This window comes from Sebastes umbrosus, chromosome 5, assembly GCF_015220745.1.
Source record: "Sebastes umbrosus isolate fSebUmb1 chromosome 5, fSebUmb1.pri, whole genome shotgun sequence".
NCBI classification, from domain to species: domain Eukaryota; kingdom Metazoa; phylum Chordata; class Actinopteri; order Perciformes; family Sebastidae; genus Sebastes; species Sebastes umbrosus.
In genome coordinates this window covers 138,702-157,065 of record NC_051273.1, presented here as the reverse complement: position 1 = coordinate 157,065, position 18,364 = coordinate 138,702, and the positions used below count along the sequence as shown (strand labels likewise).

Below are 18,364 nucleotides of genomic sequence, written 5' to 3'. Positions count from 1 at the left end.
GTGGTGGTCGGGGGTCTATTTGAGTCTATTTTTAGTCTCTACTGATGTCCAACCAACACAGAGAAGACGAGCTGAGATGAAGGTCGTTGGTGGAGAGACACAGTAACTGAGTACATTTACTATTTAAGGTACTTGTACTTTACTAGAGTATTTATTCTTCTACTCTACTACATCTCAGAGGGAACTGTAGTACTTTTTACTGCACTATATTTATCTGACAGCTTTAGTTGGAGGACAGGAACGCTGCAAAAAACCTGATGATCTGATAGACCATGATGCATTGCTGCAGATTAAACTAGTTAACAGGATATAAAGGAGTTAAAATACAACATAGACATTATTAATACAACAGTAATATTAATACAGGAACATCAGATATATGATTATTGACGGAGACTATTTTAACTACCTTTAGATGATAGTACTGACATACTTTACTGCAGTATTTTCAGAGAGTGGTACTAGTACTTCTACTGTAGTAAAATATCTGAGTACTCCTTCCACCACTTCACTAAATCCAGGTGATGTTTTTAGGTTTATCACAGTATACTTTAGTTATGACATCACTTCCTGTCATGTAGTCTTCCCGCCGTGTCGGAGCGGTTCAGGTGATGTTTTTAGGTTGATCCTCTCGGTGTGACATCACTTCCTGTCGTGTAGTCTTCCCGCCGTGTCGGAGCGGTTCAGGTGTGTTATTGTGTGCAGGTTGAATGGAGGCGTGACTCCGACTGAAACTGAACCCTGATCCGTTGGATGAGAACGCCTCGTTACTCACCACAGAAGAAGAAGAAGCAGCTGGAGAGGACGGACCCGAAGCGTCTCCGTCCCGCCGTCTGATTGGCTGAGACGGTGACTGGTCGTTAAGTGGGCGGGACCGGGAGTCCAACTGTTCTGTGGGTCAACTGTCAGTCAGCCGTCGTCAGGGGCAACACCTGTGTGTGTGTGTGTGTGTGTAGTACTACATTATAATTATACTCGCCAGATTCAGATCATTTACTGCAGTAAAAGTACTAATACACACTGTGAAAGTACTCCAGTACAAGTACAAGTACTGCATTCTAAATAAAGTAAAAGTCTGTGAATATTATCAGCACAATGTGTGTGAAAAGTAAAAGTACTCATTGTGCAAAAAAAGGCTTATTTGATGGTGTTTATTTTATATATTATATTTTATATCGAGTTCTGAAAACATAATTCTTTTAAAACAAGTTAATAAATCTTAAAAGATATATATTCTTTATTTATTTATTTATTTATTTCATTGCAGCAAATTTTCTTTTTTTTCTTTTTAGAAACAAAACAAATATCAAATATAACTGTGTGCGTGTGTATATATATATATATATATATATATATATATATATATATAACTGTGGTTGAGGCAGGAAGCTCAGAAGAGGCCGGACGTACTTTAATCTGAAGGACTTCCTGTTGCTAAGCAGCGTCAGTGTTCCATTAACTGACTCCGTCAGAGGAAAAACTCACAACCACCGTTATTGCACCATTTATAATGAGCTTTTATTTTGGAGGGTACGTGGTGTGTTCATGACGGAGCAGCTGAGCAACAGGTGAGAGGGGACAGGTAACACACCGCCTCATCATCCAGCAGGTCTCAGCAGAACACTCTCACTTCCTCATTGGCTGAATTTGCATCTCATTTGCATATCGAGTCTCAAACAGCAGGAGGGTTCAGGTGGAGGGGGGGCCCTGAGGCGGTCCTGGTCTCAGGTTTTTGTCCCTGCATCGTTGTGGGAAAGACCCACCAAGAGAGATTTGCATAATGAGACTCTGATAATGTTTAAAGTTTAACTGCTGAAACCTTCACAGCTCCTCCGTCTGAATGAGGTCTTCAACATGAGTCAGAAAGCTTGTTTCATTTTTACTAAGTAAAGAAAAGACGTCTTCAGAACTCTGTGTGCTGCTGTCTTTGTGTCTTTGTGAGGACCTTTACAGTGAGCACGTTGCTTTAAATAAAGCTTAAATCCTTCATGTTATCATTTATAACTGCAGACTTATTAGACGCCAAGAAATCTGAGTATTTAAAGTGTCTTGCAGGATGAACACCGGAGCAACTCTTCTTGTTATTAATGGCTTATAACTGATCTTTAAAGCATTAGTAAGAGTAATTAATATCAGTTCTTAATAGCAGGAAGATGTGTGGTAGAAATATGTGTTCTTCAGAATAAAACACATTTCATCTCATCTGCATTCAGTACAAGTTTAAAGTTCTGCAGAGTCACGTACATACAACACGGCATCATCTGCATAAAAACTGATATTAAAAGTCTGCGTTCAACATAATCTCAACGGTTCGTAAGATATCTTACAAAAAAGTTATTCCTCATTTTTCGTTCTTTGTTTTCCGGACGGAAACAACGTAACACAACTACAGAAAACACGTCACAAACATCAATAACAAACACGTGACAATCGTCACCAACGTAACTTATAAAACAAAACAGCGATCGACAACGTGTCTCCTGGTTAAAAGTCCGATGTTTGTTTAAACTCCTTGTGCATTATCCTGACATTTATACACCTTTACGTGTGAACAGGCTGGTATTACAGAGCAGACGATACAGAGTCCCCCGATACAAACTGAACCGTTTTAAAAACTTGTTTGTGCCTCGATCAAAATATTAAATCATGTTTCTTGAGGCTGTAGAGTTGTGCAATAGCGTCACGGTGTTCTTATCTTATTTATGCTGTTTTATGCAGATCTTGTGTAATATGTGTAATGTGCTGTAATACGTGTTGTTTGTGGTTTACATTGTTGTGTGTTTCTCTGTTAACATCTGGACTGTTGTTTGTTTTTAATGCTTTTATGTATTGATGCATCTGATGGTGAGCAGCACTGAGTCCAAGACTAAGTTGCCCAAGGACGACAATAACGTGTATCGTATCGTATCGTACCGTAACATAACGTAACGTACTGTAACGTATTGTACCGTACCGTACCGTACCGTAGCGTATAATACTGTACCCTACCATACCGTAACGTACCGTCCCGTAACGTACCGTACCGTACCGTAACGTACCGTACCGTACCGTAACGTAACGTACCATACCGTAACGTACCATAACGTACCGTACCGTACCGTACCGTACCTTAACGTATTGTACCGTAACGTAACGTATCGTATCGTAACGTAACGTATCGTAACGTATCGTGACGTAACGTATCGTAACGTAACGTAACGTAACGTAACGTAGCGCTACGTAACGTAACACAGCATGTTGTAACGTAACGTAGCATGGCGTAGCGTGGCGTAGCGTAACGTAGCGTAACGTATCATAACGTAACGTACATTAACGTAACGCAACGCAACGCAACGCAACGCAATGCAACGCAACATATCGTATTGTACCGTACCGTACCATACCGTACCGTATCGTAACGTATCGTATCGTTTGGTGTTAAAGAATCTGACTTCAGTGAAAATGTAAAGACTTTCTATTTGTCTTTTTCATAAGACCTGGAAACATCCTTTTTATTCCAGTCTTTTCCAGGTCTTTCCAGGCCGGTCCCTGCAGACCCTGCAGACCCTCAGTCAGTCAGTGCTGGTCTGGTCTGGTCTGGTCTGGTCTGGTCTCCTCAGAGCCCCTCTGGTCTGTGGTCTGGAGGACAAACAGAAGCAGGAGGGTTTTCCAGCAGCAGCAGCAGGGAGGGAGGGGGTGTTTGGTTTGACATCAAAGTGTGGTTTGGGTGGGTGGGGTTAGGCTGGCGGTGGGTGGGGGGGGGTTACCTCAGCACATGGTCTGTAATTGTGGGCTCGTGCAGGCAGAGAAAAGAAGCTCTGTGATGCTGCTTAGATGATGAAGAGTCAGATGAGGAGAAAAGAAAGTCTTGTTTTTTACTTAAACATCAAATCAGATCTTTTAACCTCTAAAACTGGATTTTCATTTCTACTATTTTTTTATTTGTATTTAACCAGGAGTAAAAAAAAATAAAGTTTTAAACACTCTCATTAATCACCATAAAACACATCATTCATCCCTTAAAATCTTTCATTCCTCCATTAAATTCAGTTTAATTCTTCATTAAAAAGCCACAGCTTCACACAGTAAGAGCAACTTTCACCGTTAGTTAAATGCTTTATATGTTTTTTTTAATAATTAAGTCATTTTATATGTCTTGAGGAGGTTTATATATTTAATGTTTTAACTTGAAACGATCCGTGTAATTTAGCTAACTGCTGATTAAATCCAATCTTTAAAGTGAAGATTAAACTCAGCTTCTTTGTTGCTGTAATATTAAATAACTATTAAACTGACAAATGAGATGAAATATTCATTGTACTTACAAGCACTTCCCATTATTACATACTACATTCCATATATATATATATATATATACATATATATATATACAGTATATATATTACTTCTCATCATGCATATAAATATTACATCCTGCTTCCATTTTTCTGACTCACAGAAACACAGAAACACAAAAACACAGAAACACAGAAACCGTCTCAGTGGCCTCCGATCTCTGGTCTGGCTCTGCAACACAGTGGAGGGAGGAGGAAGAGGAGGAAGAGGAGGAGGTTTAGAGGGAGGAGGGTTGGGAGGATTGGGAGGGTTGGGAGGGTTGGGAGGGTTGGGGGTTACTCTGTGGTGGGACGGTGGAGGAGACGCCCGGCTCAGTAAATTTAGCCTCAGCTGGGATAAAAATAACCGTTGGCGTTCAGAGAAGATATTTATAGTTCAGACAGTTTGAGGAAGAAAAGCCTCCCTGTTCTCTCCGTCTCTGGGTCTCTGGGTCTAGTTCAGCTCAGTTCAGCTCAGTTCAGTTCAGTTCAGTTCAGTTCAGTTCAGTTCAGTTCAACTGTATTTATTGTCTTTATTTAATGTCTCTGAAAGGCAACACTTTAATAATCATATATAAACAATGATAAATGTTCTTTAACGTACAATAATGTACTTCTTTATTTAAAATGTTTCTTAATGTTCAGTGTGAACCCTTTTACAGCCGACGTCATGATGAACAAAGTTTGATTTTTGTAGTTTTTATGCCGTAAAAGTGTGACTGTGAAAGGCAAACAAAAGTCTGCAAATCTTCCTCTGCATGTCTAGTAGACCCAGACGTCTACAGGGGCTCTGAGGACCAGAATGCATTGCAACCGAAGCCTCCAGGTTGTGGTTTTTTACTTTTATTTTGGTTCTGGAAAAACTGGATGAGTGGGACGGAGATTCTGGTCGCTGGGTGGAGGTGGAACATATTTCCCTTTTTCCTTCTGACAGGAGACGTAGTGAAACGTCTGCAGCCACGTTCACACCGTCTGGAACTACTGAACCTGTTTATACCAGGCTGCTCTCATCCACCGTTCACAGCTATACCTACTAACAGTAATGCACTGTGATTCACGTATATATCCCACGTAATCAATTCATATTTAATAGTGAACCAGGAAGTATAAAGAGCGGTGAACGGCGTGTAGGGTGGATCTAAAAACACCAGACTGTCACCAGGAGACCATGTTGGTGCCCCGTATGAGGCCAGAAGTCAACGTTGATTTATTTGTCACATAACTTCTGTATTTAAGTAACACCACTTCCGTAGTTATTTTAACCCAAAGCCCCACCTTTCCCTAAACCTAACCAAGTAGTTTTGTTACCTAAACCTAACTAAGTAGTTTTGTTACCTAAACCTAACTAAGTAGTTTTGTTACCTAAACCTAACTAAGTAGTTTTGTTGCCTAAACCTAACTAAGTAGTTTTGTTTGTTTGCCTAAACCTGACTAAGGAGTTTTGTTGTCTAAACCTAAGTAAGGAGTTTTGTTGCCTAAACCTAACTAAGGAGTTTTGTTGCCTAAACCTAACTAAGTAGTTTTGTTTGTTTGCCTAAACCTAACTAAGGAGTTTTGTTGCCTAAACCTAGCTAAGGAGTTTTGTTGCCTAAACCTAACTAAGGAGTTTTGTTGCCTAAACCTAACTAAGGAGTTTTGTTGCCTAAACCTAAGTAGATTTGTTGCCTAAATCTAACTAAGTAGTTTTGTTGCCTAAACCTAACAAAGGAGTTTTGCTGTCTAAACCTAACTAAGTAGTTTTGTTGCCTAAACCTAACTAAGGAGTTTTGTTGCATAAATCTAACTAAGGAGTTTTGTTGTCTAAACCTAACTAAGTAGTTTTGTTGCATAAATCTAACTAAGTAGTTTTGTTGTCTAAACCTAACTAAGTAGTTTTGTTGCATAAATCTAACTAAGGAGTTTTGTTGCCTAAACCTAACTAAGGAGTTTTGTTGCCTAAACCTAACTAAGTAGTTTTGTTGCCTAAACCTAACTAAGTAGTTTTGTTGTCTAAACCTAACTAAGGAGTTTTGTTGTCTAAACCTAACTAAGTAGTTTTGTTGCATAAATCTAACTAAGGAGTTTTGTTGCATAAACCTAACTAAGGAGTTTTGTTGCCTAAACCATAACTAAGGAGTTTTGTTGCCTAAACCTAACTAAGTAGTTTTGTTGCCTAAACCTAACTAAGGAGTTTTGTTGTCTAAACCTAACTAAGTAGTTTTGTTGCCTAAACCTAACTAAGGAGTTTTGTTGTCTAAACCTAACTAAGTAGTTTTGTTGCATAAATCTAACTAAGGAGTTTTGCTGTCTAAACCTTACTAAGTAGTTTTGTTGCCTAAACCTAACTAAGTAGTTTTGTTGCATAAACCTAACTAATGAGTTTTGTTGTCTAAACCTAACTAAGTAGTTTTGTTGCATAAATCTAACTAAGGAGTTTTGTTGCATAAACCTAACTGAGTAGTTTTGTTGTCTAAACCTAACTAAGTAGTTTTGTTGCATAAATCTAACTAAGGAGTTTTGTTGCATAAACCTAACTAAGGAGTTTTGCTGTCTAAACCTTACTAAGTAGTTTTGTTGCATAAATCTAACTAAGGAGTTTTGTTGCCTAAATCTAACTAAGTAGTTTTGTTGCCTAAACCTAACTAAGTAGTTTTGTTGCCTAAACCTAACTAAGGAGTTTTGTTGTCTAAACCTAACTAAGGAGTTTTGTTGCATAAATCTAACTAAGTAGTTTTGTTGCCTAAACCTAACTAAGTAGTTTTGTTGCCTAAACCTAACTAAGGAGTTTTGTTGTCTAAACCTAACTAAGTAGTTTTGTTGCCTAAACCTAACTAAGGAGTTTTGTTGTCTAAACCTAACTAAGTAGTTTTGTTGCCTAAACCTAAGTAGATTTGTTGCCTAAATCTAACTAAGTAGTTTTGTTGCCTAAACCTAACTAAGGAGTTTTGTTGTCTAAACCTAACTAAGTAGTTTTGTTGCCTAAACCTAAGTAGATTTGTTGCCTAAATCTAACTAAGTAGTTTTGTTGCCTAAACCTAACTAAGGAGTTTTGCTGTCTAAACCTAACTAAGTAGTTTTGTTGCCTAAACCTAAGTAGATTTGTTGCCTAAATCTAACTAAGTAGTTTTGTTGCCTAAACCTAACTAAGGAGTTTTGTTGTCTAAACCTAACTAAGTAGTTTTGTTGCCTAAACCTAAGTAGATTTGTTGCCTAAATCTAACTAAGTAGTTTTGTTGCATAAATCTAACTAAGGAGTTTTGTTGTCTAAACTTAAGGAAGTTGTTTCCTGTGAAGAGGGAAGTTTATTTTGAAAAGACTGTATGCATGTAACGAGTGGAAATGTACACGTGTTGTTGGACATTCATAGGAAAACAAATGAAAAAAAAATGTTTTTTTTAAATATTAATTTATAATAACTTCTTCTAAAGCTGAATAAACTTTTTGAAAACACAAAGACTACAGCTCCCATGAGGCTTTGCGGGAATGTTTTAAAAGGTCATGTTACATTGTGTGAACTGGTCCTGTCTCCTCAGCTACCTGCAGTCACACCGAGTCCTGAAACCTGAACCGCTGAATGAGCAGCGACAGGTGGGCGGTTATACTGTCTGCTGTTACCGTGGCAACAAATAACAGAGCAGCCACCTGTCTGTGTTTACCTGGAGGACGGACACACCTGACCCCCTCCGTGTTCAGTCTGTCGGTCCGCAGCAGTTTACAGGAAACAATAAAGGTGACAGGAGGCCGTGTGATTGGCTGCTGCTGTTGATCTGTTTCTGATGACGAGGCGGTAAAAACTGATCTCTGATCTGATCTGAGAGCCGAAGCTCAATCTGACACACAGCTGGGCTTTAAGCTAAATGCTAACATGATGATGTTTAGCAGGTTTTAATGTTGACCATCTTAGTTTAGCGTGTTAGCATGTTAGTCCTGCATCATCTGCCACATGTTTGAATAGTGGTCGTGGTCCCGCCCCTTCCGCTACGTAGCCAAGATGGCGACAATTGAGTGTGAAAAGTGTCCAGCGTTCCACACTCAACCATCTGACCGCTTTGAGAACAACATACGGGTACTTCGAGTGCACTGCATTTTACCGTACTTCTCAGTGTGAACGCACTTATGCACTCAAAAAAGCGAGTAGAAGTACGGAAGTACGCGGATTGAAACACACAGTAGGTGTACTTGGCTTATACCGACAAGTATACAGGAAAGTCTAAGTGTACTTAGCTTATACCAACAAGTATACAGAAAAGACCAAGTGTACTTGGCTTATACCAACAAGTATACAGAAAAGACCAAGTGTACTTGGCTTATACCAACAAGTATACAGAAAAGACCAAGTGTACTTGGCTTATACCAACAAGTATACAGAAAAGTCTAAGTGTCGGTAAGTGTTAGTACGGAAGAACGCGGATTGGAACACACTGTAGGATTTTCTTCGGCCGTTGTTAAAAAAACAAGACAGCAATAGTTGCTAGCCAGCGTTAACTAACGTGTTCAGAGAGTTATTCTGCCTTTAAAGAGCTATTCCATTTAAAATACTATTGAACAACAAACTTGATATATAAAATATGAAAAATCCAAACAATTTAAATCAAAATTAAACCCTCTCTTTTTGATTAGTGGGACTGTGCCGGCTACTAATGTTCATCCCTTAATAATGTTCATCCCTTAATAATGTTCATCCCTCAATAATGTTCATCCTTTAATAATGTTCATCCTTTAATAATGTTCATCCTTTAATAATGTTCATCCTTTAATAAATCCAAAGAGTGTCAGTGTTGCCTTCAATAACCTGAACTCAGCGTCAGAAATCTGATAATCTGCTGATTTGTCCTCTTTCTGTGGTGCTGCAGCGATCTCTACCTCTCACTGCTGAATCCTTCATTGGGTTTGTTCTGTCTCTGACTGTACTCTCCTCCCTCCTCCTCCTCTGTGACTCACCGTCTCTGATCCTGGACCGGCCTTTATATGGTCAGTGACGTGGCGGCAGGATCTCCCTACGCGGCACGTCGACGTGGCGCGTCGACGTGGCGCGTCGACTGGGCCTCTGCTCGTTATCAAACACAAAAGACCATCATGGCTCCGGGCTCACCACCTGCTCGCTGGGCCCAGAGCGGTCCAATCGACGGGCTCCATCTGTTTCCATGGCGACGTGACGCAGGGAGGATGAGAGTGGGGAGCCTCCACGCTGTACGTGGACGATGAAACAGAAATAACTGCTGCTGTGACACACTGAGCTGCTGAGGCCTCTAAAAATATAGATGCTATTCCTGAAATCACTGTGATCCACTTCAAGTGCTGAAAAAACACACAGAGGGTCATCAGCATCACTTCATCACATCACAGATCTATAATATCACTTCATCACATCACAGATCTATAATATCTATCCATCACATCACAGATCTATAATATCACTTCATCACATCACAGATCTATAATATCTATCCATCACATCACAGATCTATAATATCACTTCATCACATCACAGATCTATAATATCACTTCATCACATCACAGATCTATAATATCTATCCATCACATCACAGATCTATAATATCTCTTCATCACATCACAGATCTATAATATCTCTTCATCACATCACAGATCTATAATATCACTTCATCACATCATAGATCTATAATATCACTTCATCACATCATAGAAATATAATATCACTTCATCACATCACAGATCTATAATACCACTTCATCACATCATAGATCTATAATATCACTTCATCACATCATAGAAATATAATACCACTTCATCACATCATAGATCTATAATATCACTTCATCACATCACAGATCTATAATATCACTTCATCACATCACAGATCTATAATACCACTTCATCACATCATAGATCTATAATATCACTTCATCACATCACAGATCTATAATATAACTTCTTAATAATATATAATAATATATAGTCTTTAAATCTAAACTCTAAACCCTCCTGTCTGTCCCTTTCCTCTGGAATAACCTCCCTATGGACACCAGACAGTCTCATTCTGTGGAGGTCTCTAAATCTAAACTCAAACCCTCCTGTCTGTCCCTTTCCTCTGGAATAACCTCCATATGGACACCAGACAGTCTCATTCTGTGGAGGTCTCTAAATCTCAACTCTAAACCATCTTTTTGCCCCAACTGTCTATCAGTTAGCTAGTTATTCTTTTGTTATCCGGCTGGCGGGTCGGTCTCAGTCTCAGTACCAGAGGAAACCTCTTCTAGTGATGGCGAGGCGTTGCCGTCATTGGGCGTTCTCTGCAGCGGCGAGCGTGCATGCAGAACGGCGCCGCTTTGCCGGGACTCCTCGTTCTCTCAGCAGCATGGAGGGAGTCCGGCACCGGTCAGCATTAGCTGCCGGTTTCCTGCCAAAAAGTGATCATTTGCCAAAAAGTGATTTATCGGGCAGTTTCCAGCTGCTGTTATCTGGATCAAAAGATCATTATGTGCAAAAACACATAAACTGTATGTCCGTGGTAGCAAAGGTAAAAAGTACTGGGCTGGTTTATAACCTAGGGCACAGAGCAGGTTCAATAATACATATAGCCATAATGCAAAGGAGATCATTTCTATAACTCATCCATAAATCATTATTATTACAGTCTAATTCCAAATATAAACCAGGATATTAGACATTCCAGCCACATTATCAGACACAATAGTAGTCTATTAATGACATCACGCAAACGACATGCCTGACAACTAAACTGGAAACACTCGTTTGGCCAGAATTGTGATTATTCTGTTACAAGAAATGTCCAAATGAACCCTGTAGGTGGACTACTTTATTACTGTAAGCAGATTATTTAGACAGTGTTTATAAAGGAGTGATTCTGTCCCAAACGGTTTGATCACTATCACAGCAAAGTATCAGAAGTGAAGCGGAGTTGTGCAGTAAAAGTACTTCATCAGACAGCTGCAGGACTGAACTGGTTTCAGGTCTTTACACTCCCTGTTTTCTGTGCATACATTAAACCATTATGTGTGTATGTGTGTGTGTGTGTGTGTGTGTGTGTGTGTGTGTGTGTGTGTTGGTACATTCCTTCCATCAGATCATAGCCAGCATGTCTCTCACATTGAAGTCATGTGACGTCCACGTTTCTGCATCTCGTCTGCACCGCTGATGTCAGATCACCTCCTGTAGTTCAGTGTGCCGTCGGGGGGGCATGAGCTGTTTGACTTCAGGCTTCACTGCAACTGTTGTTGTTGTTTACGTCACCACGACAACCGTGTATAACTAGCTCTAATGGAGCGGCAAATAGCCCCGATGCTAACAGCGTTCATAAACAAGAGACACATCCTCCGGGTGTAGACCGTGGTGGACCGTGGTACAGCATGTTTCGTACCGTTCACATCAAACCGGTGTCACTTCTAATGCAGGACATGTGGAGCTGCAGTCAGAATGAGAGTGGAAACACACATTCAGAGGCTGATGACCTCATCTCACCTTGACTCTCTAAAGTGAAACTTCACAGATATCATGAGGACGTGTGAAGAGAGGAACTGTGACGGATTGAATGTGTGAAAGAAGCTCCGTCACAAAGTCTCCATGACAGTAGCAGAAGTTAGTACTCAGACGTTGTGTTCACTGACAGTCAGAGTTTACTGTGACATTCTCCCTCCATCAGCAGATTACTGCTGTTAGTTCAGGACTGTATATATCTGTGGCCCCCCCGCGGGGACGGGACGGCTGCCAGAACAAACACGCCACTGGCGTCAGCGCAGCGGCGGAGTCCCCGTTACAACAGGATGTGACATCAGGATGTGACATCACGGAGGCTGTTTGTAGAGAGCTGGCTGCAGAGCTTCAGTTTACAGCTCAGCAGGTTTCACACAAACACACAGCTGGAAGAACTCCGTGTTCTCTGCTCGTCTTTATAGAGACGTTTAACCCCCGAATCCTTCAAAGGAAAACACCACGCAGCAGAAAGTAACCTTCAAAGGTCAGAAACACCAAGAACACTCAGAGGGAGCCAGGAACACCAATAACACCAATAACACCAATAACACCAATAACATGAGGAACACTCAGAGGGAGCCAGGAACACCAATAACATCAATAACATCAATAACACCAGTAACACCAGTAAAACCAATAACATCAATAACATGAGGAACACTCAAAGGGAGCCAGGAACACCAATAACAACAATAACATCAATAACACCAATAACACCAATAACACCAATAACACCAATAACATCAATAACATCAGTAACATCAGTAACACCAGTAACATGAGAAACACTCAGAGGGAGCCAGGAACACCAATAACATCAATAACACCAATAACATCAATAACATCAATAACATCAGTAACATCAGTAACACCAGTAACATGAGGAACACTCAGAGGGAGCCAGGAACACCAATAACATCAATAACACCAATAACATCAATAACACCAATAACATCAATAACATCAGTAACATCAGTAACATCAGTAACACCAGTAACATGAGGAACACTCAGAGGGAGCCAGGAACACCAATAACATCAATAACACCAATAACATCAATAACACCAATAACGCCAATAACATCAGTAACATCAGTAACACTAGTAACATGAGGAACACTCAGAGGGAGCCAGGAACACCAATAACAACAATAACATCAATAACACCAATAACACCAATAACACCAATAACACCAATAACATCAATAACACCAATAACACCAATAACATCAATAACACCAATAACATCAGTAACATGAAGAACACTCAGAGGGAGCCAGGAACACCAATAACAACAATAACATCAATAACACCAATAACACCAATAACACCAATAACATCAATAACACCAATAACACCAATAACATCAATAACACCAATAACACCAATAACATCAATAACACCAATAACACCAATAACGTCAATAACACCAATAACACCAATAACACCAATAACACCAATAACATCAATAACATCAGTAACATCAGTAACACCAATAACACCAATAACATCAGTAACATGAGGGGATGGAGGAGGTGGAGTGGGAGATGGAGGTGGAGGTGGAGGTGGAGGTGGAGGTGGAGGTGGAGGAGGAGGTTGAGGTGGAGGTGGAGGTGGAGATGGAGGAGGTGGTGGAGGTGGAGGAGGAGGAGGAGGAGGTGGTGGAGTGGGAGATGGAGGTGTTACTGCATGTGAACACTATCTGACTATCTGCAGCTCAGTGTTGATGAAGCTGAATCCTTCAGAATGAGTCACTTCTAACTGACTCCAAGTTTTATAGTGTGGAGGTTTAACATGATAGAAAAACACTGCATGAATATAATATTAATAAATCTGATGTAAAATGTGCTTCTGCATCTGAAACGTGGAAGAAAGATGCAGCGAAGTGGAGAAGAGTCAAAGTGACGTCTGCAGGTCAGAGCAGGTCCTCAGAGCTCAGCGTGTTCTCTTCTACTGGCAGGTCATAAACACAGACAGTGTTGGTGCAGAAAAGAAAGGTGAAACTCACCTGGAGCGTGTGTGTGTGTGTGTGTGTGTGCGTGCATGTGCAGGGTGTGTGTGTGTGTGTGTGTGTGTGTGTGTGCATGTGCAGTGTGTGTGTGTGTGTGTGTGTGTGTGTGTGTGTGTGTGTGTGTGTGTGTGTGTGTGTGTGTGTGCGTGTGTGCGTGTGTGTGTGTGCATGTGCAGGGTGTGTGTGTGTGTGTGTGTGTGTGTGTGCGTGTGTGCGTGCGTGTGCAGGGTGTGTGGTGGGTGTGGTAGGTTCACTGCCTGTAAGAGCAGAGAGCAACAAAAGGATGAGTTCAGGACATCCAGTCTGCTGCAGGATTCCCTGATTAGTAAATGACTTACCACAACAGTTTGACATCTGAGGACATCTATTGTTGAGAGGTTTTATGTCCTCTGGGACAAATTCAGTATCAAGTCTCCGTATAAAACATGCAAATCAGGCAGCAAGCAGGTCTGTCAGGTCTCTGCAGAGCATTACAATGACACTGAGGTGTTTCCATGAGGACAGTTTCACAGTAAACAGAGTGAGGCTGGTCAGCTGCAGGGCCGACCTCTCTGTTCAGGACTCAGATCTGTGTCAGGTTAAAGCTCATTAGAATTAGATGCTACCTCTCAGGACCTAGAAGCTACTGTAGCTACACATACATAATATGTTAAAGGAACAGCCTCAGTATCGGGTTAGCCTAGCTTAGCACAAAGACTGGAAGCAGGGGGAACTGCTAGCCTATAGCTCCATCACAAGATTAACACAGTAACACTGCTGCCTTCATCACACACACACACACACACACACACACACACACTGCAGACGGCACCATGGAAACCGAGGTGGTGTGAAGATCTCCACCAACACACTCCTCCTCCTCATGTAACCGTCCATCTTCCTCCTGCAGCCAGCAGCCAGCAGCCTGCAGCCGGTATCTGGAGCATCTTAATATGTACTGTAGACATAATTAACCCTTTACCAGCTGCACTGAGCAGCAATAACTAGATTATAATGTTTTATTCTGCATTATTTACTTTGGGTATGTGTATTTTGATGCTGATCTATTTACAGGTTTGCCTCACCGTCCACCTCTGTATCACTCATCAGAGCTACTATCATTGTTCCTTCTGCAGCGTGGTAGGATGGAGGTTACACCGCCGGGACATTTGAGTCTAGAAGATCAACTCTGGATCATTTCCGACCTACTTAAAGGTCCCATATCAGCTCATCTTCAGGTTCATACTGGTATTTAGTGTTTCTACTAGAACATGTTGACATGCTGTGATGTTCTAACGACACTTTAGTTTCCTCATCCTGTCTGTCTGAATATACCTGGATTCATCCTCTGTCTGAAACGCTCCGTTTTAGTGCATTTCAATGAAATTACAACGCAATTATATATATATATATATGTATATAGTATAAGTATAAGTATATGTAGTATAAGTATATATAGTATATAGTGTATTTCCTTCAGTCTTCTGAGATATTGAATTGAACCTTCTGCATTTCTATTTTCATCTTATTTCTTATTAAATGTTGTGATTCCCTCCCCTGAGTCATCATCACCGTGATGATGACTCACACACACACGCATACATGCACAGCACACACCCACCTCCAGATGATGAACCACACAGAAATCAATAAGTTCTCCTTCAATCATTTATTGTACAGGTTAAATAAACATATATCAATGTGTTCCTTTAAATAACAATGAGCTCAGTGTGTGACTCTGCGACATCACTAACAACAGGAAGTAATGATAAAACAACAACATGACGTCACAGTTCATAACCTGCAGCTCAGGTAAGTTAGTCCACGTCGAGCTTCACGTGCAGCTCTTCAGTTCATTCAGTCATCGGATCACGTGACCTCCAGCTGGAGTCACTCAGTCACGTGACAGTTCATCAAATATCAGAAACACCGCCCCCCCTCTCTGTCTCTGCAGGTCCAGGACCTGAGTCCACCTGCACAGTCCTCCTCCGACAGGAGGCCGGTCCGGCCTTCAGAGCCCCGTCCGGTACCGATACCGGCATCTCACGCCCCCCAGATAATCACCGGATTAGGCAGGCCCGGTTCGGCCCGGTTCGGCCCGGTTCGGTCCCTCTCTTCTATCTCCTTCAGCAGAAGGACGCGGCTGTTTGGACCGTTTGCACTCGTTCTCTTCTCACCGCTCTGCAGCGGTCTGGCTCGGTTGGGCTCGGCCCGGTTCTGGATCAGCGGTCCTGCATGTCCAGACAGGGGACCCACTGGTTCCTGCAGCGGCTCTCCTCGCAGAAGCTGCTGATGTCCTGCAGGGCCTGGGACTGCAGCGGCTGGACCGGGGGGTTCTGCAACAACACAACCAGAGACACACCGTTACACATCTGGCTACACAACCCTCTCATCATCTGGGCTCATTTAATGCTTTCTCAAACATCAGAACCACTAGACTGGACTTACAGTAACCAGGATGCAGTGCAGGTCCCGGGGCTCAGTCCCGGTACCGGTGCCGGTTCCGGTGCTGTTCCCGTTGCTGTCCTTGGAGTCGTCCTCCAGCAGCAGAGCCAGCTGGCTCAGACCGGAAACCCGCAGGATGTTGATGTCGTTGTCGCAGCAGAACGCCTGAAGCAGCGTGAAGTGGATCTGCAGCGCGATGTCATCTTCATCCTCCTCATCGGTGGCGAGCACGCACAGAACCACGCTGTCCGGGTCTCTGCACGGGGGGAGGAGGGGGTTAATGACTGAACTCAGTATCATAATATATATATATAATAATAATATGATCTGAGTTGTGATGCAGTCAGGTTGTGGAGGATCAACTTACACATTCATGAGTTTGGCGGACTCGTAGACCCCCACAGTGAGGTGGTCTTGCCGCTGCGCTGAGACCAGCAGCTCCTCCAGAGCCTCCAGAGCATCCAGAGCCGGACTCACCGTCTCCATCCTGCAGGACACAAGACCAGGTTAGAACCGGGACACAGTACACACACTATCTGATCATAAACCAGGACTATAATGAGGTCTAGAGCTGGTCTGACTCTGTGCGTAATTACGCACGGCAGGCAGCCATCACGAGTCGAGCATGTACTTACTTGATGTCGGTGCTGTTGGATCCGATGAGCTCCTCCAGAGTCATGTTGAAGTCAGAACAATAATCCACAAAGTCCAGAACAGAAACAGAAACAGGATCCAGAGTGGCTCTGCAGAGGGAGGCTGAATAAAGACCCGGAATAAAGAAAGTCCAAACAAGTAATCCAGATCCAGATCAGTCCAAAAGATCCTTCAGAGTCCGTTAAATGCAGAGTAAAGAGGTAAAGAGGATAGTCCAGTAGTCCGTGATGATCCGTGCTGTGTTTCTGCAGCTCTGTATCTCTGAGAGCGTCTCAGTCAGTATTTATGGGCTCTCAGCTGAGTGGGCGGGGCCGCGTCAGGCAGCTCGGCTCCTGATTGGTCCGCTGCTGTCAATAGATCCTCCGTCCTCTGCAGCTATTGGCTGAGCGCGATGCAGACGCTGGTGAACCCACGTGGGTGGTTTCGGAGAATCCCCCGCTCTCTCCCTCCTCTTCCTCTTCTCCTCTCCTCCTCTTCCTCTCTTCACATTCTCCCGGTCTGTTTACTGGGAGTTGTTTCTCTTTGAGTGGAGGAATTTCCAGAACGTTGCATGGGGGGGGGGGAGCTGCGGAATTCACCGGAATCACCAAACAGCCACCACTCAGACACAGCCTCACAGCCTCACAGCAGATCATCACTTATTAAACTGGTCTGGTTGTTGCACAAGAGAAGCAGGGAGGATGGATGGAGGATAGATGGAGGCTGGATGGATGGATGATGGATGGAGGCTGGATGGAGGCTGATGGAGGATGGATGGCTGGATGGATGGATGGATGGAGGCTGGATGGATGGATGATGGATGGAGGATGGATGGATGGAGGCTGATGGAGGATGGATGGCTGGATGGATGGATGGATGGAGGCTGGATGGAGGCTGATGGAGGATGGATGGATGGTGCAGGTGGAGGCCCCGTGTCAGAGCAGAGCCCGGTCGGTGCGTTGTGTCAGAGGTCATTCAGCTGAGAGGTTAAAGGTTACAAATAAAAGGTGGAAACGACATTTCTCTTTTATTTCTCAGACTCAGTTTAGAGAGTTTCTGCAGACACTTTGTTCTGGAAGCTTCATCTCTGCAGCTCTGCAGCTCTGCAGCAGCTCCTGCTGCTTCTGCTGCTTCTGGAGGCGTCCTATCCGGGCTGAATATAAACCGGGTCACAGGACCATGATGACCCGGGACCATGAAGACCCGGGACCATGAGGATCCGGTACCATGAGGACCGGAGCTGTTTACCGGCTGCAGCCGCAGAACAAACATCCGTTATACAACAATCACAATAAAACATATTTAAACTTCATATTATTGGATGCATAGTTGAGTAAATGCAGCAGAACATGATGCTGGACTGATCTGCAGACTAGAACCAGGTCTCAGACGCCCCCCAGAGGCCTTGCGGGGACACTGCAGCAGTGAAACCAGCAGGACATGTTGGACATGTTGGAACAAGCTCAGTGAAACCGGTTAGACCGAACTGGGGCACCGGCAGAGAGGGGGGGGAAACCAGAGAAGGTTTCAGG

The 18,364-nt window shown here is 42.7% G+C and overlaps 1 protein-coding gene across 1 annotated transcript; it reads right to left on the bottom strand.

The window, feature by feature from the left end:
• Positions 1-15,408: 15,408 nt before the first annotated feature.
• LOC119488917 (growth arrest and DNA damage-inducible protein GADD45 beta-like) lies at positions 15,409-17,125 on the bottom strand. Its single transcript, XM_037770939.1, has 4 exons — positions 16,835-17,125; positions 16,567-16,686; positions 16,203-16,455; positions 15,409-16,090 (listed from the first exon to the last, which is right to left on the bottom strand). The coding sequence occupies exons 1-4, from the start codon at positions 16,876-16,878 to the stop codon at positions 15,977-15,979; spliced, it is 531 nt and encodes a 176-aa protein (XP_037626867.1). The 5' UTR covers positions 16,879-17,125; the 3' UTR covers positions 15,409-15,976.
• Between the last annotated feature and the right edge of the window lie 1,239 nt (positions 17,126-18,364).